Genomic DNA, 22053 nt, shown 5'->3' on the forward strand with positions numbered 1-22053 from the left:
TCCCAGCCAGCTTCTGCCGAATAGCATTGGGCCATCGCCTGGTACAATCCACAGTGATAAATCATGCACAGCTCCATCGTACGATACCTTAACTGCTGTACTGCCAATGATTGGTATGAGCTCTCTGGTGTAGATGCGCAGCTTTGTCTGAATTGGGCTCAGTTTGGGCTTTTATGCCTTGTTGCCCCACAGTTTCTCAAAAGCCTTCTGGCTCATAATTGACTGATTCGCCCCTGTGTCCAACTCCATTGATACCGGAACACCGTTCAATTTGACTTTCAGCATGATAGGAGGGCTCTTGGTGGTGAAGGTGTGTACCCCATACACTTCTTCCTCGGGTTGAGTTGCCTCTCTTATTTGTTCTGCGTGATCCGCACCGGATCGATTATCCTCTGCTGACTCTGCCACATGGTGAGTCGCAGTACTCTTGCACATTCGCTGGAGGTGCCCCATTGTGCCGCAGCCTTTGCACACGTAGTGCTTGAATCGACATTGATGGGCTCGACGATTATCCCCGCAGTGTCAACATGGTGCTAATGGATTTGCATTCACGCCCGATGGTGGACTCTGAATCATCCTAGGTCTTGCAGCTGCAGACATGTAGGCCCTGTCATATGCAGTTCTGCCTGTTAGCGACGTTATTTTATGCACAGTACTTGCCGGTGAGCTTCAATGCTGGGAAGATATCTGTCTGGTATTATTGCTCGTGGATATGAATGCCTGGGCTATTGTGATGGCTTTGCTCAGGTCTAGGGATTCGGTGGATACCAGCTTGCGAAGAATGACCTCGTGGCCGATGCCAAGCACAAAAATGTCCCGCAGCATTTCCCCCAAAAATCCAGCAAATTCACAAGTTCACGCAAGGCATCTCAGGTCGGCGACATAACTCGCCACGTACTGGCCCTCGGAGCGGTGGTGCATGTCGAAGCGATACCTGGCCATTAAGATGCTCTCCTTTGGCATGAGGTGCTTCCGAACAAGCTTACACAACTCTGTATATGTCTTCCCTGTTGGTTTCTCCGGTGCTAGCAGATTCTTGATGAGGCCGTATATTGTGGACCCACACACAGTGAGGAGAATCGCCTGCGCTTGATCACGTTATAACATAAGAATTAGGAACTGGAGTAGGCCATCTAGCCCCTTGAGCCTGCTCCGCCATTCAAAAGATCATGGCTGATCTGGCCATGGACTCAGCTCCACTTACCCACCCGCTCCCCATAACCCTTAATTCCCTTATTGGTTAAAAATCTATCTATCTGTGATTTGAATACATTCAATGAGCTAGCCTCAACTGCTTCCTTGGGCAGAGAATTCCACAGATTCACAACCCTCTGGGAGAAGAAATTCCTTCTCAACTCGGTTTTAAATTGGCTCCCCCGTATTTTGAGGCTGTGCCCCCTAGTTCTAGTCTCCCCGACCAGTGGAAACAATCTCTCTGCCTCTATCTTGTCTATCCCTTTCATTATTTTAAATGTTTCTATGAGATCACCCCTCATCCTTCTGAACTCCAACGAGCAAAGACCTAGTCTACGCAATCTATCATCATAAGATAATCACCTCATCTCCGGAATCAGCCTAGTGAATCGTCTCTGTACCCCCTCCAAAGCTAGTATATCCTTCCTTAAGTAAGGTGACCAAAACTGCACGCAGTACTCCAGGTGCGACCTCACCAAATCCTGTACAGTTGCAGCAGGACCTCCCTGCTTTTGTACTCCATCCCTCTCGCAATGAAGGCCAACATTCCATTCGCCTTCCTGATTACCTGTTGCACCTGCAAACTAACTTTTTGGTATTCATGCACAAGGACCCCCAGGTTCCTCTGCACCGCAGCATGTTGTAATTTCTCCCCATTCAAATAATTTTCCCTTTTACTGTTTTTTTTCCCAAGGTGGATGACCTCACATTTTCCGACATTGTATTCCATCTGCCAAACCTTAGCCCATTCGCTTAATCTATCTAAATCTCTTTGCAGCCTCTCTGTGTCCTCTACACAACCCACTTTCCCACTAATCTTTGTGTCATCTGCAAATGTTGTTACACTACACTCTGTCCCCTCTTCCAGGTCATCTATGTATATTGTAAACAGTTGTGGTCCCAGCACCGATCCCTGTGGCACACCACTAACCACCGATTTCCAACCCGAAAAGGACCCATTTATCCCGACTCTCTGCTTTCTGTTAGCCAGCCAATTCTCGATCCATGCTAATACATTTCCTCTGACTCCATGTACCTTTATCGTCCCCATCCAGCTCGTTGGCCATGAAGTACTGGTCGAGATACTCAACGAAGGCTTCCCAATCATCACCCTCTACAAATCTCTCTAAAATTCCAATGGCAGCCATGACCGCGTGAAAGTTCGGAATCTGTTACTTGTCGCCAATTGTTAAGTATGGAAGATCTCCACAAGACTGAGTACTGTGAGCTAAAACTGATGTGACCTTAGTCTCTTTAATACAGCTCCAGAGTGCCTAAGCAGCATAGCAGACAACCTTTTATACTCCCTTGCACGAGATGTGCAGGTGACCCTTGGGCCTCTAACAGTTGTGCTCTCTGGTGGCAAGTCTTACACAGTTACAATGTTTACATACATAACATGGAGAAAGCCCAAGAAAAAGCACGGACCTGAGCGGGAGCAGAGGCAATGGCAGCAGTAGCAGCATAAAGAGAGTTGAGTGGCGATTCAAGAGAAAAAAATAAAAGGAGTGATGTCACAGGATTGGTTGGTAAAGGTCACACCATTTTTTTTTAACTTCAAGTTAGGGACTGTGGTTAAATAGCTGGCTGGCAATAAAGCGGTAGCTTGGAGATTAGTGACTCTTCACACTATATTAAACTAATGACTGTTAATAGTAAATTATATTTAATAACTGATAATAAATTAGAAACTGTTATATTAATATCTTTACTTAGATACATCATAGTCTTAAGTTTCTGTAAAGTTAGTTATTAGTCGAATAAATAAAGGCATAACAGGGCAGCTCGGTCCAGTGGAGTGCACATCCTGTGTCATATGGGAAATCCAGGACGCTTCCCATGCCCTGGACAACCACGTGTGCAGGAAGTGTAGTCAGCTGGAGGACCTCGAGGTACGGGTTTCAGAGCTGGCGCCACTGCGGTGCATCCGCAACACTGAGAGCTTCGTGGATAGTACGTTTCAGGAGGTGGTCACCCCGCAGGTAAGGAGTGCGCAGGAAGAGAGGGAATGCGTGACCACCAGACAGAAAAAGAGGACCAGTGCAGGAGTCTCCTGAGTGCATCTCGCTCGCTAAGCAGTATTCTGTTCTGAGTACTGCTGAGGGCGATAGTTCTTCTGGAGAGTACAGCCGGAGCCAAGTCCGCAGCACCACGGGTGACTCAGCTGTACAGAGGGGGTGGAAGAAGCGTGGAAGAGCAATAGTGGTAGGGGTTTCAATAGTTAGGGGAGCAGACAGCCACAGACACGCCAGGGTCAAGGATGTCACTGAGCGGCTGCAGAACATTCCCCGTTATAATTTTTGAAATTGGCGCCGCGCAACCTGTCCTTTATCTTCTAGGGGTGGACCCTAATGTCTGCACTGAAAAAAGGATGCCCCGCCCCCCCACCCTTCTGTGCATGTGCGGGAAAAAAATTTACGTTTTTGACGCGACTGCTATGGGCGCGCATGCCCAGTACAGCTCCCTGTCTGTATTCGGCCATTTTTAAAGAGCCAGTTGTGTGTGAGAACTTTAATTCTCAGTGGAAAAATCGGAGCTCCAATACAATATGCAACGCAGCTCAAGGATCCAAGAATTTCTCACAGGATGAAGTGGAGGCAGTAGTTACTATAATTGAAGCCAGATGACACGAGCTGAACACCAGCAGTGGTTACATAAAAGTTTCACCAAATGAAATGAAGAAATGCTGAAACCAACTTGCAGATTACTATGCAATGGTGACCACCCCGAGGTCTGGAGGCCAGTGCAAGAAGAAGTGGCAGGACCTTGGCCAAGTAGTTAGTGTAAGTAATATTTTCATTTATTCAATGGAATTGCAATTATAAATGTTACCATCTGTATATGTCCCACCCTCTCTAAAAAGTTATATTTTCATCTTTGCAGAGGAAGGTGGCACACAACAAAAGAGAAAGAACTCGAACAGGAGGAGGCTCGGCAAATCTGCACCCACTGACACTCTTGGAAGAGAGGGTCGCTGCTTTGATGGGTCCTGCCTGGAGAAAAGCAACCACCACTGCACAAGCTGGGCTCACACTCGAGGGAGAGGGGAAGTCCTGCAAATTCCATAGTCTGGCTTTGCTAAATGTTAAGTACTACGCGGGCTAGCCATGCTTCAGTTCATGGAGATGTCTCCGTCAGTTACGCTTCGGTTGATGCAATATGTTATCATTCATCGTGGTCCTTCAAATGAGCCTGCTGCCTGCTCTGTGTGAGCCTACTCAAGCCACCCTGCCCCCTCCTCTGCTGCTAACCATTTGTCTGTTCTGTTATATTTTGCAGAACTTGAGGCCAACCGTGACGAAGCTGAAGCTGATGCAGAAGAAGATTCAGACGCAGACTAGCCTGAAGAGGAGAACATCTTGTAATCCCACCTTCCAGACCAAGAGCATGGGGGGGGGAGGGGGAGGGGAGAGGTTGGATGAAGCCCCCGCTCTTGTACTCACTCTTAAGGAGGTGCAGGTATTGCCTATTGAGGTGCCAGGCCCTTTCCTGAGTGGTACAAGTATTGTGACATGCCATGGTTTCTCAGTCTGAGGCTGGGGATTCCAGTGGGTTGCAGCGAGGCACACCCAGGGCCCCACCGTCCGAGGCTGCGAATCCCAGTGGGTTGCAGCGAGGCACACCCAGGGCCCCATCGTCCCAGGCTGCGGGTCTCAGTGGATGCAGTGAGCCACACCCAGGGTAAGGAGGAGAAGGAGAGCTCGACAGCGCTCTCCTGAGGTGCAGGATCCAACAGATGTGATTCAGATGATGGCAATGAGTGCGGAGAGCATTGACCTTACACGATCACTCCTAGACTCCATCAGTGGGGTGGGTGATGAGATATTGGGACTGTCGGGAGAAGTAACAACACTCTCATGAGAAATAGGAACACTGTCCGGGCACATGAGAGAGGGAATGTCGCAGGCAGCTGATACACTGTTGGTGCACATGAAGGAGGGAATGTCGCAGGTTGTTGATACACTGTTGGTGAACATGAGAGAGGAAATTTTACACGTCGTTGAGACACTGTCAGGGCACATGAGGGAGGGAATGTTGGAGTTAGCTGCTGCAATAAGGGAACACGCCCAGACCCCGCGCCCATTGACAGAATCAACTGCCACTCCCACTCCAATCCCCAGACCAGCCTCTGAAGAGGCCCCAGCCCACGCCCCTCATCAAGAAGTGCACATTACCCGAGATGCTCAGGGGTGGAGTCAACAAGACCAAGCGCAGCGGGCGGTCTTGGAATAAGGTGGAGGAGAGATGGGTGCAGCCTTTCTTTGCTGCTGCTGCTGTTGTTATTGTTGTTGTTGTTATTATTAGTGGTGCAGAAATCCCGGCCTCCCCGGGCCCGTACTAAGTATCTACGGACCCAGGAAGGCATCGCAAAAGCCAGTTTTCAGCGCACAATGCGCATGCACTGAAAACCAGCTTTTCCGATCTGTCAAGCTGGAGGACATTTGCAAGGGCAAGATTGCGGGATTTACCCATATCTTGCCCAGCAAATGTCCTCAAAATTCTTGCGCCTGATGAAAGCAGGCTTATAGCCTACTTTTGCAGGCATAAGAGTTTAAAAACATACAAAAACATAATGAAATTAAATTAAAAACATAATATTTTAAAAAACCCTGCCCATTATGTTACATTTATTTTTAACCATAATTAATAAAACTTTTTAAAAACTCGGAATTTTTGTTTTCCCAAGATATTTATTAACTTTAATTTTAATTATGTGAGGTGTGTTTTTTTAATTTATTATTTTATGTGTTTAGTATGTTTGGTTTTTTTTCCTCATTAATAGCAATGAAAACTCGTAGATACGGAGTTCTCATTACTATTAATGAGAAAGCTGTGGAATACTGTACCTGATTGGCTAAGCAGTCACACATGACTGCATCTTCTGCGTGGGAACCTCGAGAACGGGAGCGCACTTCACAGCACGGGAAGAGAAGGCCTCCCCACCGGAATCCCACGCTCCTCCCGGACCACCAGGTACTTTCGTAGAAATGTTTCAGGTGGGAGGCAATTGCCCATGGGAAGCCTCCGACCGCAATTTCAGCCCCAGTGTTGTTACTGTTGTAACAGTTCACAAATTAAAAGTTTTTTGTAAGTTATGTAAATTTACAAGTTTAAAAGCTTGTAAGTGATCTTAAAGTTTTTAAGTGATCTTAGAGTTTGTAAGTGATCTTAACTGAAAACTTTAAAGTTTGATACAAGAATATTTTTATTAAAGTTAAGTTAAGTACAAACAAGTGTTAAACTTTTGAATAAAATATATTTTAAATTATAACTGAATCATTTCCATTATTTGTTCCATTATTAACACAACTTTTTGTACTAAAGAAGAATCATTTTCATTATTTGTTCCATTATTAACACAACTTTTTGTACTAAAGAAGAATAATTTCCATTATTTATTCCATTAACACAACACAACATTACAGAACAGGTCCAAACAATAAACATGGTCCGCTGAGCCTTCAGGCAGCAAAGCGTTCAAGGATGAGCTGCTGGCGCAAGGCTCGAGCAGTCGTTAAAGGGGCATGACGGCATGCCCTCCTCCGCTGTCATGCTCCGGTTTCAGATTGTTGCATGGCTTCCTCGTCCTCCTCCTTGTCATCTTCCTCCTCCTCGTCATCTTCCTCCTCATCATCAACCACTCTCATCTCAAATGGGTCTTCTAGTACCAGCTGCTGCTGCCTCATGATGGCTAAGTTATGCAGCATGCAACACACATGGCAAATACAACATTCTCGCGTAGGATGAATGCATCATGGGTGCTCCCAGGGTATCTCACATCGATTGACGATGCGATGTATGTCGTCACACACGAGGTGCACATTCACGTAATGGAAGCCTTTTCTGTTCCTGTACTTCTCGGAATCCTCCAAAGGTGCTCACAAGATGATGTGGGTACAATCAATGCAGCCCCGTACCTTTGGGAAGCCAGCAATCCTGGAGAAGCCCACAGCCCTATCACGCATTGGCTGAGTGGTCATGGGGAACTTTATATAGTCATTCCTCCGGGCATATAATGCAGCAGTTACCTGCTGAATGCAGATATGTGTTGCATGTTGAGAAATGGCGCACATCCCCAGTTGTAGCTTGGAACGATCCAGATGCATAGAATGAAAGTGCAGCTGTAACCTTCACGTCAACTGACAAAGCAGTCCTCCTGATGCTTCTAGGTTGCAGGTCTGCTTTTATTAACTCAAAGATCTCGCTTAAAACTTCTTTGCGGATATGCAGCCTTCTCACACAGTCTGCATCGCTCAGGTGCAGGCATGAACACCTGCCTCGATATACCCGACGTGGGTCAGGCCTCCTGCCCATCATCCTACGTGCTCTGAGATTCCTCATGCGATGACATCATATCAATCATCTCCTCCGCAGCACCATCATGCAGAAGGCTTGCACGAGGTATGGCATTGGCAATATTGTCCCCATAATTAAATTATATCTTTGCAAGAAGCTCAAAATAGCAGGACCACGGTGTGGTCCACATGTGCACAGTATGGACCACACCCTGGTCTTCGCATGTGCAATAGGCTTGCAATAGATAAGCTAGGCATTCAATGAGAACATTTGGGGCAACAAAGTCTAATGCAATTCTTTAATTTTAGATTTTTTTTCAAAGTACCACCCCACCACCGACCGAACGTCTCCTCACCAGGTTCGAGGGTTGGCCAGCAGAATCGCCCCCTTGCCCTGACACAGGGGCTTTGCAAACCACCCCACCCCGGGCTTCTATTGAAGCTGCTGTATAGTGTAAGGCTTCTCATCCCTTCAGTTCGACTTCCACTCTCCCCACCCCCCGGGTTTCTTTGGAAGCCAAGCCCCTGTATCCGGGCGAGGGAGCGATTCTGCCGGCCGACATTCCGATCCTCGAGCCAGGTGAGGAGACATTCGTTGGTGACGTGGCACTTTGAAAAAAATCCAAAATGAAAGAATTGCATTAGAGTTCTATTTTCTCCATTTTGAGTTTGAAAAAAATTAAGCTTCATGATGCATATTCTTTGTCTTCTTGACTCCCTCCAAAACTTCGCATAAAAACAATGGCGTCTTTCTGCGCTGATTTTTTAATGTGCACTGGTTTTTCATAAATGCCCAGAAGGTTTTTTTGAGTGGTCGCATACGCCGTCCTAGGGAGCAATCTAGAGTAAAAATGTTTAAATGGGGAAATCCAATTTCAGTAGGATGAGAACGGATCTGGCCTGGGTAAACTGGAATCAAAGATTGGCAGGCAAAACCGTAGTGGAACATTGGGGTGCCTTTAAAGAGGAAATAGTTCGGATACAGTCAAGGTACACTCCCACAAAGGGGAAAGGTAGGGCAGCTAAAGTCAGAGCTTCCTGAATGACGAAACAGATAGAGAATATGATAAAGCTGAAAAAGAGCACGTATGAAAGATGTCAGGTTGCAAATTCATCTGAGAATCATGCTATATAGAAAGGTCAGAGGAGTGAAAAAGAAATTAAGAGGGGCAAAGAGAGAGTATGAGAATAGAATGGCAGCCAACATAAAAGGTAATCCAAAAGTCTTCTATAGGCGTATAAATAGTAAAAAGGTAGTAAGAGGAGGGGTGAAGCCAATTAGGGACTAAAAAGGAGACGTATGCATGGAGGCAGAGGATATGGCTGAGGTTCTAAATGAGTACTTTGCATCTGTCTTCACCAAGGAAGAGGATGCTGCCATAGACATAGTTAAGGAGGAGGTAGTGGAGACACTTGATAGGATAAAAATTGATAAAGAAGAGGTATTAGAAAGGCTAGCTGTACTTAAAGTAGATAAATCACCAGGAGCGGATGGGATGCATTCTAGGATGCTGAGGGAATTGAGGGCAGAAATCGTAGAGGTATCGCCCATAATATTCCAATCCTCCATAGATATGGGGGGTGGTGCCAAAGGATTGGAGAATTGCAAATGTTTCACCATTGTTCAAAAAAGGGAGTAAAGATAAACCCAGCAACAACAGGCCAGTCAGTTCAACTTCATTGGTGAAAAAGCTTTTAGAAACAGTAATCAACGACAAAATTAACAGTCACTTGGATAGGGGTGGATTAATTAAGGAAAGCCAGCACGGATTTGTTAAAGGCAAATCGTGTTTAACCCACTTGATTGAGTTTTTTGATGAGGTAACAGAGAGGTTGATGAGGATAATGCGGTTGAAGTAGTGTACATGGATTTCCAAAAGGCGTTTGACAACGTGCCACATAATAGGCTTGCCAGCAAAATTGAAACCCATGGAATAAAAGGGACAGTGGCAGCCTGGATATGAAATTAGCTAAGTGACAGGAAACAGAGAGTAGTGGTGAACGGTTAATTTTCGGATTGGAGGTAGGTATACAGTGGTGTTCCCCAGGGATCGGTTCTAGAATCACTTTTTTTTTTGATATATAATAATGACTTGGACATGGGTGTACAGGGCACAATTTCAAAATTTGCAGATGACACATAACGTGGAAATCAGTGAACATGAGGTAGAGTGATAGACTTCAGGAAGACAGACAGGCTGGTGAAATGGGCAAACACATGGCAGATGAAGTTTAATGCAGAAAAGTGTGAAGTGATACATTTTGGTAGAAAGAATGAGGAGAGGACATATAAACAAAATGGTACAATCCTAAAGGGGGTGCATGAACAGAGAGACCTAGAGGTATGTGTGCATAAATCATTGAAGGTGGCAGGGCAGGTTGAGAAAGTAGTTAAAAAGGCTTACGGGATCCTGGGCTTCATAAATAGAGGTATAGGGTACAAAAGTATAAAACACTGGTTTGGCCCCAACTGGAGTATTGTGTCTAATTCTGGGCACTACACCTTAGGAAGGATGTGAAGGCCTTAGAGAAGGTGCAGAAAAGATTTACAAGAATGATTCCAGGAATGAGGGACTTCAGTTACATTGATAGACTGGAGAAGATGGGATTGTTCTCCTTGGAGCAAATAAGATTGATAGTAGATTTAATAGAGGTGTTCAAAATCATGAGAGGTCTGTACAGGGTGGATGGAGAGAAACTGTTCCCATTGACAAAAGGGTCGAGAACCAGAGGACACATTTGATAGGTCCTCACTATACAGTATAAATGCACACCAGGCCCATGCTTGAGAGAAGGTCAGTCTGTGACCTGTCCTTTATTCCATAGCACTCCAAGTGATGAAGGTGGGTGGAGTTTCCCCTTTTGTACCTGAAGGCCCAGGTTAGGAGTGTCTCCCACCTAGTGGTCATTGTTCTCACAGTGTACAACTTAGGTCAGATTATACATGGGTTACAATGCTGGTTGAATACATGACAACATTGGCAAAGGCGATTGGCAAAAGAACCAAAGGCGGCGTAAGAAAAAACTTTTTTACTCAGCGAGTGATTAAGATCTGGAATGCACTGCCTGAAAGAGTGGTGGAGGCAGAATCAATTTTATCTTTCAAAAGGGAGTTGGATAAGTATCTGAAGGGAAAAAATTGCAGGGCTATGGGGAAAGGCAGGGGAGTGGGACTAGCTGTGAGTCGACACGGGCTCGATGGGCTGAATGGCCTTCCGTGCTGTAACCATTCTATGATTCTATGAGTGAGAGAGAGAGTGACTGGGGGAGAGAGAGAGACGGGGAGAGAGAGAGAGAGACGGGGAGAGAGAGAGACTGGGGAGGGAGAAAGAGAGACTAGGGGGAGAGAGAGACTGGGGGGAAATAGAGAGACTGGGGAGGGAAAGAGGGAGACAGGGGAGCGCAAGAGAGAGAGACAGGTGGGGGCGAGGGAGAGAGACAGATGGGGGAGAGAGCGAGAGATGGCGGAGTAAGAGGGAGAGATTTGAGGGAGAGTGACTGGAGGAGGGAGAGAGAGAGAGAGACTGGGGAGAGAGACAGGGAGGGCGAGAGAGACACTAGGGTGAGAGAGAAAGACTGGGGAGAGTGAGAGAGAGTGACTGGAGGTTTGAGAGATGGAGAGACTGGGAGTGAGAGAGATTGGGGAAGAGAGAGAGACTGGGGGAGAGAGAGAGTCTAGGGAGAGAGAGAGAGACTGGTGGGAGAGAGAAAGACGGGGGAGAGAGACAGACTCTGGGAAGAGAGATTCTCTGCGCTTCTTACAATAGTGGTAAAAAAATTATTAACAACCACCGACAGGGCCTCATTTAATCGTCTGTTCTAAAACCGGCATGCAGTTATCACTCAGGATTGCACTGAGCTGGCATCAATTAATTGCGAACAGGTTAGTGGAGCTGGTGTCTGATATGAGCGCCTTCATTATCACAAGAGCACAAATAGGAAAGCATTGTCAAGAAGATTTTCCCTAAGAGGGAAAGAATTCTGCTCATTTTTCAACATTGACAGGATTTCAAATATTTTTTAACATGGGAGGAAAGCTCTCCCCTTAATCAACACTGATCCTCTGCTTCTCCTTTTACTCAGATGTTTTTTGCAGAGAAAGAAAGCGAAACAAAGAGAGAGAAACATAGAGAGAGAGAGGGGGGGTGGGAGAGACAGGGACAGAGAGAGAGAGGGGTAAGGATACAGGTGGGCGCATGTAGTCCGTTCCCGAGTGTTATGTTTAGAATAACTCCACAAGACTGTATATCTTAAGCTCAAACTGTTATGACCTTGATCTCTTTATTGTAACTCCAGAGTGAGGAGGCAGCATGGTAGACTACCTTTTATACCTGCTTGCCCAGGGTGTGCAGGTGACCCTTGGGTCTCCCACAGGTGCGCCTCCTGGTGGCAAGTCTCACACATTGGTAATGTTTACATACATAACATCATTCCCCCCCCCCCCCCCCCCCAGTCTTACATACAAGGTATTTACAAGCTGAGGCGATCCGGGGCTCTGCGTTCCCAGGTTGATTGCCTGAGTTGAAGTCCTGGCATGGGTGAGTCGGTCGAGTTGAAGTCCTGGCATGGCTGCGCTGCCGTGTGGCTAGTCTGATCGGACTGTCGGGCATGGTGGGTTCATCCTCGTGGTTGACCGCGAGGTCGATTGCTGGTTGGGTGTGTGTGGGTGGATCAATGATGGTAATGTCCTCTTCAAACTGTTCTTGGTTGTCAGTGAACTGCAGTTTGGTCTGATCCAAGTGCTTTCTGCACGTTCGTCCATTCAAAAGTTTTGACAACAAACACTCTATTCCCCTCCTTGGCTAACACAGTGCCAGTAACCCATTTGGGACCATGACCATAATTAAGAACAAACACAGGATCATTAACTTCAATGTCGTGTGATCATGGTACATGTTATGCCAGTGACGCTTGGTTTCTACATGATCATTGAGATCCGGGTGGACTAAGGAGAGCCTGGTTTTGAGTGCTCTCTTCATTAGCAATTCTGCAGGGGGAACCCCGGTAAGCGAGTGGGGTTGCGTGCGGTAGCGGAGCAGAATCCGAGATAGCCGGGTCTGCAGGGAACCAACCGTCATGCGTTTCAAGCTCTGCTTGATGGTTTGGACTGCATGTTCCGCTTGACCATTGGATGCGGGCTTAAATGGCGCAGACCTGACATGTTTGATGCCATTTTGGGTCATGAACTCGTTGAATTCCGAGCTGGTGAAGCATGGTCCACTGTCACTAACAAGGACGTCGGGCAAACCATGGGTGGCAAACATGGCCCCGGAGGCTTTCAGCGGTGGCAGTGGACGTACATGACGCCATTATTGTACATGCAATCCATTTAGAGTAAGCATCCACTGCTACTGGGAACATCTTTCCTAGAAAGGGGCCAGCAAAATCTACGTGGACCCTTGACCACGGTTTGGAGGGCCATGACCACAGACTCAGTGGGGCCTCCCTTGGTGCATTGCTCAACTGTGAGCAAGTGTTGCATTGGTGTACGCATGACTCCAATTCTGGGTCAATGCCAGGCCACCAAACATGCGACCTGGCGATAGTCTTCATCATGACTGTGCCTGCGTGGGTACTGTGAAGGTCACGTATAAATGTTTCCCTGCCTTTTTTTGGCAAAATTACACGATTCCCCATAGGAGGCAGTCCGAATGGATGGACATTTCGTCCTTGCGTCGATGGAATGGCTTAATTTCGTCTTGCATTTCCCCTGGGACCGCCGACCAGCTCCCATTGAGGACACAGCTTTTTACTAGTGATAGCACAGGTATTCTTGGCTAGTCCAGGTCCTGATCTGGCGAGCCGTGACGGGTGACCCCTTGCTCTCAAAAACATCCATTACAAGGAGCAAGTCTGCGGGTTGCGCCATTTCCACCCCAGTGGTGGGCAATGGTAGTCGACTGAGGGCATCCGCACAGTTCTCCGTGCCTGGTCTGTGGCGGATTATATAGTCATACGCCGATAACGTTAGTGCCCATCTTTGGATGCGGGACGAAACATTGGTGTTAATACCTTTGCTTTCTGAGAACAACGAAATGAGCGGCTTGCGGACAGTTTCGAGCTCAAACCGGAGCCCAAATAGGTATTGATGCATTTTCTTAATCCCGTATACGCATGCTAATGCTTTTTTTCAACCATACTGTAGGCTCTTTCAGCCTTAGATAAGCTTCTGGATGCATATGCAACCGGTTGCAGTTTGCCTGACCCATTGGCTTGCTATAACACACAACCAACCCCGTACAAAGATGCATTACAAGCTAGTACTAAACGTTTACATGGGTCATACAATACAAGTAATTTGTTGGAACAGAGCAGGTTTCTGGCCTTGTTAAAGGCTGCCTCTTGAACTTTACCCCAAACCCAGTCATCACCCTTGCGTAGCAATAAATGCAATGGTTCCAGCAAAGTGCTCAACCCCGGTAGAAAGTTACCAAAATAGTTGAGGAATGTCAGGAACGAACAGAGCTCCGTCACATTCTGTGGTCTGGGTGCATTCTTGATGGCCTCCATCTTGGAGTCCGTGGGTCTGATGCTGTCCACCGCAATCTTTCTCCCCAGAAATTCAACCTCTGGCACCAGGAAAACACTTGGAGCATTTCAATCTAAGTCCCATTCTGTCCAGTCACTTGAGAACTTCTTCCAGATTGTGCAAATGTTCGGTGGTGTTGCGGCCAGTGATCAAGATATCATCTTGGAACACCACGGTGCACAGAACCGATTTCAGCAGACTCTCCATGTTCCTCTGGAAGATGGCCGCCGTCGAACGAATCCCAAAGGGGTAGCTGTGGTATATGAATAGCCCTCTGTGTTGATGCACGTCAATTTTTTCGAAAGTTCAGCCAGCTCCTGTGTCATGTAAGCAGAGGTTAGATCCAGCTTGGTGAACGACTTCTTCCCTGCTAGCATTGCAAACAGGTCATCCGCTTTGGGTAGTGGGTACTGGTCCTGTAACGAGACTCGGTTGATCGTTACCTTGTAGTCCCCGCAGATTCTGACCGTCCAGAGGTGTCATCCTCCGAAGACAGTGCCTTGATGTCGTCCCAGTTCCATCGGATCTTTCCTAGCCAGCTTCTGCCGAACAGCGTTGGGCCATCGCCTGGTACAATCTATCGTGGTAAATCATGCACAGCTCCATCGTACGATACCTTCACTGCTGCACTGCCAATGACTGGTATGAGCTCTTTGGTGTAAGTGCGCAGCTTGGTGTGGATCGGATTTAGTTTTGACCTTTGTGCCTTGTTGCCCCACAGTTTCTCAAAAGCCTTCTGGCTCATAATTGATTGACTCGTCCCCGTGTCCAATTCCATGGAAACTGGAATGCCGTTTAATTTGACTTTTAACATTATCGGAGGGCTTTTGGTGGTGAAGGTGTATACCCCATACACTTCCTCTTCAGCCTCAGGTTGAGTTGCCTCTCTTACTCGTTCAATGTGATCCACGCCAGATCAGACATCTTCTGCTGACTCTGCCACGTGGTGAGTCGCAGCATGTCTGCACATTCGCTGGAGGTGCCCCATTGTTCCACAGCCCTTGCACATGTAGTGCTTTGAATTGACATTGATGGGCTCGATGATTACCCCCTCAATGCCAACACGGTGCTACTGGATTCGCATTCGCGCCCCACGGCGGACTCTGAGGCATCCTAGGTCTGGCCTTTGTGGGCGTGTAGGCCCTGCCATGTACAGTTCTGCCTGCTGAAGGCATTATTTTATGCACAGTACTTGCCGGTGAGTTCCGATGCTGCAATAATATCTGTTTAGTGTTATCGTTCGCGGACATAAAAACCTGGGCTATCGTGATGGCCTTGCTCAGATCTGGGGATTCGGCAGACAGCAGTTTGCAAAGAATGACCCCGTGGCTGATTCCAAGCATGAAAATGTCCCGCAACACTTCCCCCAAAAATCCAGCAAATACACACGGTCCCACAAGGCGTCTTAGGTCGGCGAAATCGCTCGCCACGTCCTGGCCCTCTGTGCAGTGGTGCGTATAAAAGCGATACCAGGCCATCAAGATGCTCTCCTTCGGCTTGAGGTGTTCCCAAACCAGCGTGCACAACTCTTCATTTATCTTGTCCATTGGTTTCGTCGGTGCTAGCAGATTTTTGCTGAGGCCATATATCGTGGATCCGCAAACGGTGAGGAGAATCACCCTGCGCTTGATCGCGGTTTCTGCCTTTTCCAGCTCGTTGGCCACGAAGTACTAGTCAAGACGCTCAACGAAGGCTTCCCAATCATCACCCTCAACAGATCTCTCAAGAATACCAACAGCAGCCATAACTGCATGAAAGTTCGTGATCTGTTATTTGTCGCCAATTGTTATGTTTAGAATAACTCCACAAGACTGTATATCTTAAGCTCAAACTGTTGTGACCTTGGTCTCTTTATTGTAACTCCAGAGTGAGGAGGCAGCATGGTAGACTGCCTTTTATACCTGCTTGCCCAGGGTGTGCAGGTGACCCTTGGGTGTCCCACAGGTGCACCCCCTGGTAGCAAATCTTACACATTGGTAATGTTTACATACATAACACCGGGGACTGAGCAACGGCTGCACTTTGAAACAACACAGATGGAGACGCAGCCCATGTACAATGGCCGCTGAAAGGAGGCTAAAGCAAAGAATATTTAGGCCCACGGTGACATTTTTTTAATTTGGAAAATTATTTAAAGCTGGAAAAAAATACAGGAAAGTGACGTTGAATGTCCCGCGGTAAATTCCAGTTAAATTTTGCCAAGTGTTATCCCCTTTTTGAAAGAATTTATCAAAGTTATTTAAATTATGTTATGAGAAAGGGGGAAAAGTTTGTTGCCCTGTTTGTACCTCAGAGTCTGTGAGAGACAGGGAATGACAGCAGAAAAAGAGGAAATAACTTCTTGAAAACTGACCCCAATTCATCGTCAAGGCTGGGGATAGATAACCTCACTACCTGCTAAGGAAGTTTAACTACTTTATTCATTTTCTTATTTGAGATGTTTGGAATTAGAGTTTATTTTATTATCTTTTGTTGTATGTTTAACAACAGTGCTGAAGAGGAAAAGAACAACTTGGAGCAACTTCTGTCAAAGATGCAATGAGTGTTAACACTTTTTTTCCCCCATAAGTTTTGATTTTGGAAGAAACAAGCAAAAATCAATTTCCCTCTCATCTAAACAAGTTTCAACCAGGTCTTGAAGTCCAAACACTTTTAAAGAGGCTCTGAATTGCTTAAAATGTTTTAAAATTGAAATTTCTCAATATTTGATTTTGAACGATCAACTGAAGTGAGTAGCTTTACATAAACATGCAACCATGCTATTGAGGAGAGGGAGGACAGGGGAGGATTTGTAGGAGTTACATATGACTTTTTATTGACTTTAAAAATATATATCATTCAGATATTTAGGAAGAGAACCAAAGAAGCAGAAAAACACAAACAATTTAAATTTGTCTGTCGTTCTATTCTCCGAACAAGTCCCAGGAATAATGTAAATATAGAATTCCTCTTAAACGTATAGTGGAGTGTTAATGGAAACAAGAGATATTTAAAGATGTATATAAATTGCAGGAAGCTACTTTAGAAGAAACCAGTATTTGTTTATTGAGAAGGACACAGAAAATACTTTGATTAAACTGATAATGTACAATTTTGATTTGGTATAAATATTTGAAATAGGAGATTAAACATTGAGAGCACAATGAAGTTTGTTTCCCGCTATTTATTTGTGAAGTACCTAAAATAATTTAACACTTTTCGTGTTAGAGCAGGGATTAATATTATGGAGAATGTTTGAGAGAAAAACATTAGGGGCCCGACTTTGGTGGATGTACCGTCCATTACCGCCCGCAGAACACCCACAAATCGCCGAGAATTGGAAGTTTCATGGAAAAACAGATGCATACCATCGGCATACCGCCCAGCGCAACTTTGGTGACTGACATACCGCCGAGCGGTATGCGCACTGTCCGCCGACACTGAAGACCTGATATACTGCCAAAAACTCCAACATTGGTCACTCATTGCCCTGAAGCATACTGTTCTGGAAAATGGGCTTTTATAGAAACATAGAAAATAGGTGCAGGAGCAGGCCATTCAGCCCTTCTAGCCTGCACCGCCATTCAATGAGTTCATGGCTGAACATGAAACTTCAGTACCCCCTTCCTGCTTTCTCGCCATAACCCTTGATCCCCCGAGTAGTAAGGACTTCATCTAACTTATGCTTATGCTTAGTAAAGTGGGCGGTAGTGCGCGGTGTGTTCATTTGGACATCGGGAGAAGCAGCAGCATTTGGAGATAAGCAGGGGCATTGGAGCAGAGCACTGCAGTTGTATTCACATGAAAAAAGTCAATTTTAAAGCTTTTTGGAATGAAAAAGGGATTTCTGGGGGTTATTTTGTTTATTTAAAAATTGGGAGAAATCGTGAAAAATCAGGAACACCAGAGAGAAGCAGCAGCCTTCGAAGGCCTCACTGCTCCTTTTCACTGTCTCTCCTCACTGCCACTCTCTGCGCATGCGCAGGTGATCCTTGACCCCCGAAATCGCGGTGAAATACAAATTTGGAGGGGAAAAAATTTGCGTATGCACCGCTATACCGTCGATCGAGGAGAGCCTTTCTCTGGCTCGACTCCATTCTGCGAGACCACCCGCTGTGCAACGCTCGCACAACGTTGGCAGACCGTCGAAAAGAAGACGACCAAAGTTGAGGCCTTACGTCTCGGCGGTCTGCCAACGGTGAAAAATAACAGACCGCCGTGATACCACCAGGAACTCGGTGGACCATCAGTAAGCACCAAAGTCGGGCCCTATAAGTAAAATTCATAAATTACCATCTTTACGTCACCAGACTACTAAACATTTCCAAGACAGTCAGATTGGTTTTCCTGTCCAGGAAGAAAGGTAAATGTTTATTTCTGTTAAATCATAGCTTTTTCTGCTTTTTGTTTTTAGTTTGGTGAAGCAAATTCTGTATGTGTTTTTCTGCACTTGTGAATAAGTGCTGCATTTCTGACATGTTACATGGTGGGTGTACTGGTTCCAGAAGACCATGTTTATTAATGGAAGTGATTGAAGTTGAAAATATGATAATCCACTTTTGTTTAATTCTTTTTAATACTGTGAACTAAAGAACTACAGCATTTTATATTTGTTGGTTGTCTGGTTGCATTGTGATTAATATTCTAGTTACTTGTTACTGTGAAAAGTTCATATGGACGTACAGCACATCAGCGCCCTAGGAAAGCCGCTGCTCTTGCTGCTGGTGCAGCCATTGCTGTAGTGACATGAGGGATGCGTTAATACATTGAAAACTTTAAAATTAATATAAATTGCCCAAATAGATGTGCCTCTTTCAGCTCACCTTTGGTTTTTGGATTGTTTTTTGATGCATAACCATGTAACTGAGTGATGTTTGTGAAGTGTTAATATGCTATTATGCAGTTCTTTTATATCCCAGTCATTTCTGACAAGTTTTTTAAGCAGAATTTCGACATGATGAACTACAAGCTTTTAATTAATTCTACCATAGATACTTGCAGAATGGACATGTAAATGACAAATTAATTTCAATGGAGATAAGCGTGAGGTGATGCATTTTGGTAGGGAGAATAAGTCGGCTACCTACTCTTTGGAAGATAAGAATCTAAATGGGGCAGAGGTGCAAAGGGATCTCGGGGTATAGCTTCAAAAATTATTAAAAGTAGCAACGCAGGTTAAAAAAAGTCATAAAAGTGTAAATAAAGCACTGAGATTCCTTTCTAGAGGAATAGAATTCAAAAGGTATGGAAAACCTGTATCGAGAACCTAGTCTGATTGTCTCATGATTTGAGACAGTGGGGTGGCAATATGGCATAACTGTCCTGGCCCAAGATCGCCCAAAGTGGAGAAAGAGCATCTGGGAGTCTCGTCGCCGAGCGCATGCAGAAACCAAGCGCAGACGGCAGAAGGAGCGTGCAGCACCCACCCTTTCCTTCAACCACTGTCTGCCCCACCTGCTACAGAGACTGTAATTCCCACATTGGACTGTACAGCCACCTGAGAACTCACTTTTAGAGTGGAAGCAAGTCTTCCTCGATTTTGAGAGCCTGCCTATGCTGATGATGGACTGTATATATGCTTTTAAGTAGCTGCTGTTGTTACAAAAGTTGTTGTTGTAAACTGCCCATTGACGAAAAAGTCGCGCTGAAAGCAGTTCATGGCCCACTCAGTACAAAAAAAAATTAGAGGGAACATTGTTGAAGAACCTCGCTGTTGCTTGCTCTGCTTACAGACACCACAGATCCCTTGTAGAGGGAGGCGCACTGGATCAGACTGCGGATTCGTAGAAATCTCTGCTGACAATCCTGCAAAAAGCCTCTGGGCAACTGTATGTGAGATAAATGGCTGAGAGCAAAATACGAGCCATTGTGTACTGTAATATCAACTTTGCATTTGTCTTATAGATACTCTTTTCTTTTAGATAAAGCAGTTGGTAGCAAAGGCAGCAGAGCTGGATGTGTCAGGCAAAAGGACAACACGTAGAAAAGTGCTGGTCAGTAGTCTGCAATATCACATTTGAACTATTTTCCCCTCTTCCATCCTTAACACTCATAGGGGCCGAAATTGTCCTCCCCGGAAACAGGGCGCACCTACCATATTTTAGCATCCTTTACCGCCGATATGGATGGGGCGGTGTTAAGAGCAAAATTCCGCTTTTTCAGCAATTAAACAGAGCAGAGTGGTAATGACTGGGGTAATGGGCTGGTTTCATTGGAGTGGCATTTGGATCGCAACATTCCGCTCCTATCCAATTGATCCTAATGATGCAGATGCTCCCTGGTCTTCTTAAAAGGCAGGTTTTACAGCTGTGTCTTGACTTTGGTCTGAGTTGCTTCAGAGGAGATGGCTGCAGAGGAACCTTTGAGGAGGGCCACCCGCTTCAGCGACGCTGAGCTGGGAAGTCTGATGCAAGCTGTGGAGGGAAGAAAGCAGCTACTCTTCCCTGATTCTGGTGGGAGACCAATTAGGAACATCTTCCTAAATGCCTGGCGGGAGATTGCGGCAGAGGTTTTGGGGACCTTCCCACCCAATGCCGGAGAAAGCTCACCGACCTTATTCAACTGATGAAAGTGAGTACATGTTCCCCTAACTCCTCACATTACATCTGCAAGGCTCTCCTTCACCTTAACTTCTTTCTCACCAACACTACGTAGTAACTGAAGTAGCTTTTGATTATGGCATGTATGTGTGCACACTCACAATGGAGTCTCCCTTGCATGTGAGATTCACAGCTGCATGTAATGGACCCACACTTGCACTAATTGCCAAGGCCTCAGGAAACTGACTGACCAACCCTTCTTTGCTTTGCAGGCCAAGATGGTGTGCACCCATGCCTAACAACAAAAGCACTGGTGGGGGCGAGTCGGAAAATGTGGAGGAGAGGCTAGAGGGCTCGCATGTTGGAATCCCTGTGGCTGCAGGTCGCTCTGATGGTGCTGGGAGGAACATGGATAAGTGAAGGCCTTTGTACAATACCATCTCTCCCTGACAGTGCAATGGGCTACCTGGCTATTGCTTATGCTTGTGTGCAAGCTGCTTGCTGCATGGTGCAAAGTAGTACCTCACCCTCACGGCACCCCTTGTCCCTTTTATGATTCAGATGAGACCCCGAGTGTGAGCCATGTGGCTGCTGGTTGCTCCGATGGCGCTGGGGGCAGCTTGGATAAGTCCCATTTATGATTGCAGATGAGACCCCAAGTGTCAGGATGAGCTAGACGGACACTTGACGCGACTGGCAGCCAGAGTCAGGAGGGCACACTTGACGTCCTGGATTATCTTGGCAGCACATCCGATGAGAGAGTCGGGGAGAGCTTTGCCAGCACCAGCGCGTCACTCGCGCCAGCTCAGATACTGGGAGTATGCATTCGGGTATCTTAGATTTAGGAGAGGGGTCTGCACTGGGTGAAGCACCAGGGCCTAGTGGGCTGCAGCATGGTGAAGGACTAAGGGAACCTCGGGTGCCATCTCTCTGGGGGGCAAGTGTGTAGCCGAGTCCTGCTGAGGATGACTCAGATGAGCCCATCGATGTTGGGGCTTATGAACAAAGGGTGGAGACCATGCATTTTAAGCTCGGCGGCAATGCAAGGGATGCTCAAGAGGCTGTCGCAAGTGGTCAGGAATGTGGAGGAGTCCGCCTTCCGCATTGTGGACAGCTCTGCGCACACCATGGAGCCCATCATTGCAAGTGTGCAGACGATGGTGGACTCCCAGAGTGAGCGTGCGGAACCAGCTACAATGATGCGTCTCTTGTCCGAGGTGACAGCTGCCATTGCAGCACAGGCGCAAGGAACGAGCGACACTGTGCTTCTTTGAACAGGATGGCCGCTGCCCTGGAAGCTCAGAATGCTCTCATGCACTCTGGGCAACAGGCCACAGAGCATCTTACTGCTGTCGTCTCTGATGGCTTCCAGAGTGTGCTTGCTCTCTTGCAGTCTCAGCCGGATGCTACGCGAGATCTGACTGCTGCTATCGCGGCTGGATCCACCACGGTCCACTGGGGGCCTAACAGTGGGGTCTCACCCCGTCGACCTGTGCTCCAGCAGCTTGGTGGGGCA

The 22053-nt window shown here is 46.5% G+C and overlaps 1 protein-coding gene across 7 annotated transcripts in view; it reads left to right on the forward strand.

Annotated features, from left to right (window-relative positions):
• Positions 1-22053, forward strand: part of zte38 (zebrafish testis-expressed 38) — a 144859-nt gene that overhangs the window by 107988 nt on the left and 14818 nt on the right. For all 7 annotated transcript variants that reach the window (XM_070886082.1, XM_070886083.1, XM_070886079.1 and 4 more), the window contains one exon: positions 19920-19991. In XM_070886082.1, the coding sequence (XP_070742183.1) occupies positions 19920-19991 (72 nt within the window). The remainder of the gene's footprint in view (positions 1-19919; positions 19992-22053) is intronic.

This window comes from Pristiophorus japonicus, chromosome 8, assembly GCF_044704955.1.
Source record: "Pristiophorus japonicus isolate sPriJap1 chromosome 8, sPriJap1.hap1, whole genome shotgun sequence".
NCBI classification, from domain to species: Eukaryota; Metazoa; Chordata; class Chondrichthyes; family Pristiophoridae; genus Pristiophorus; species Pristiophorus japonicus.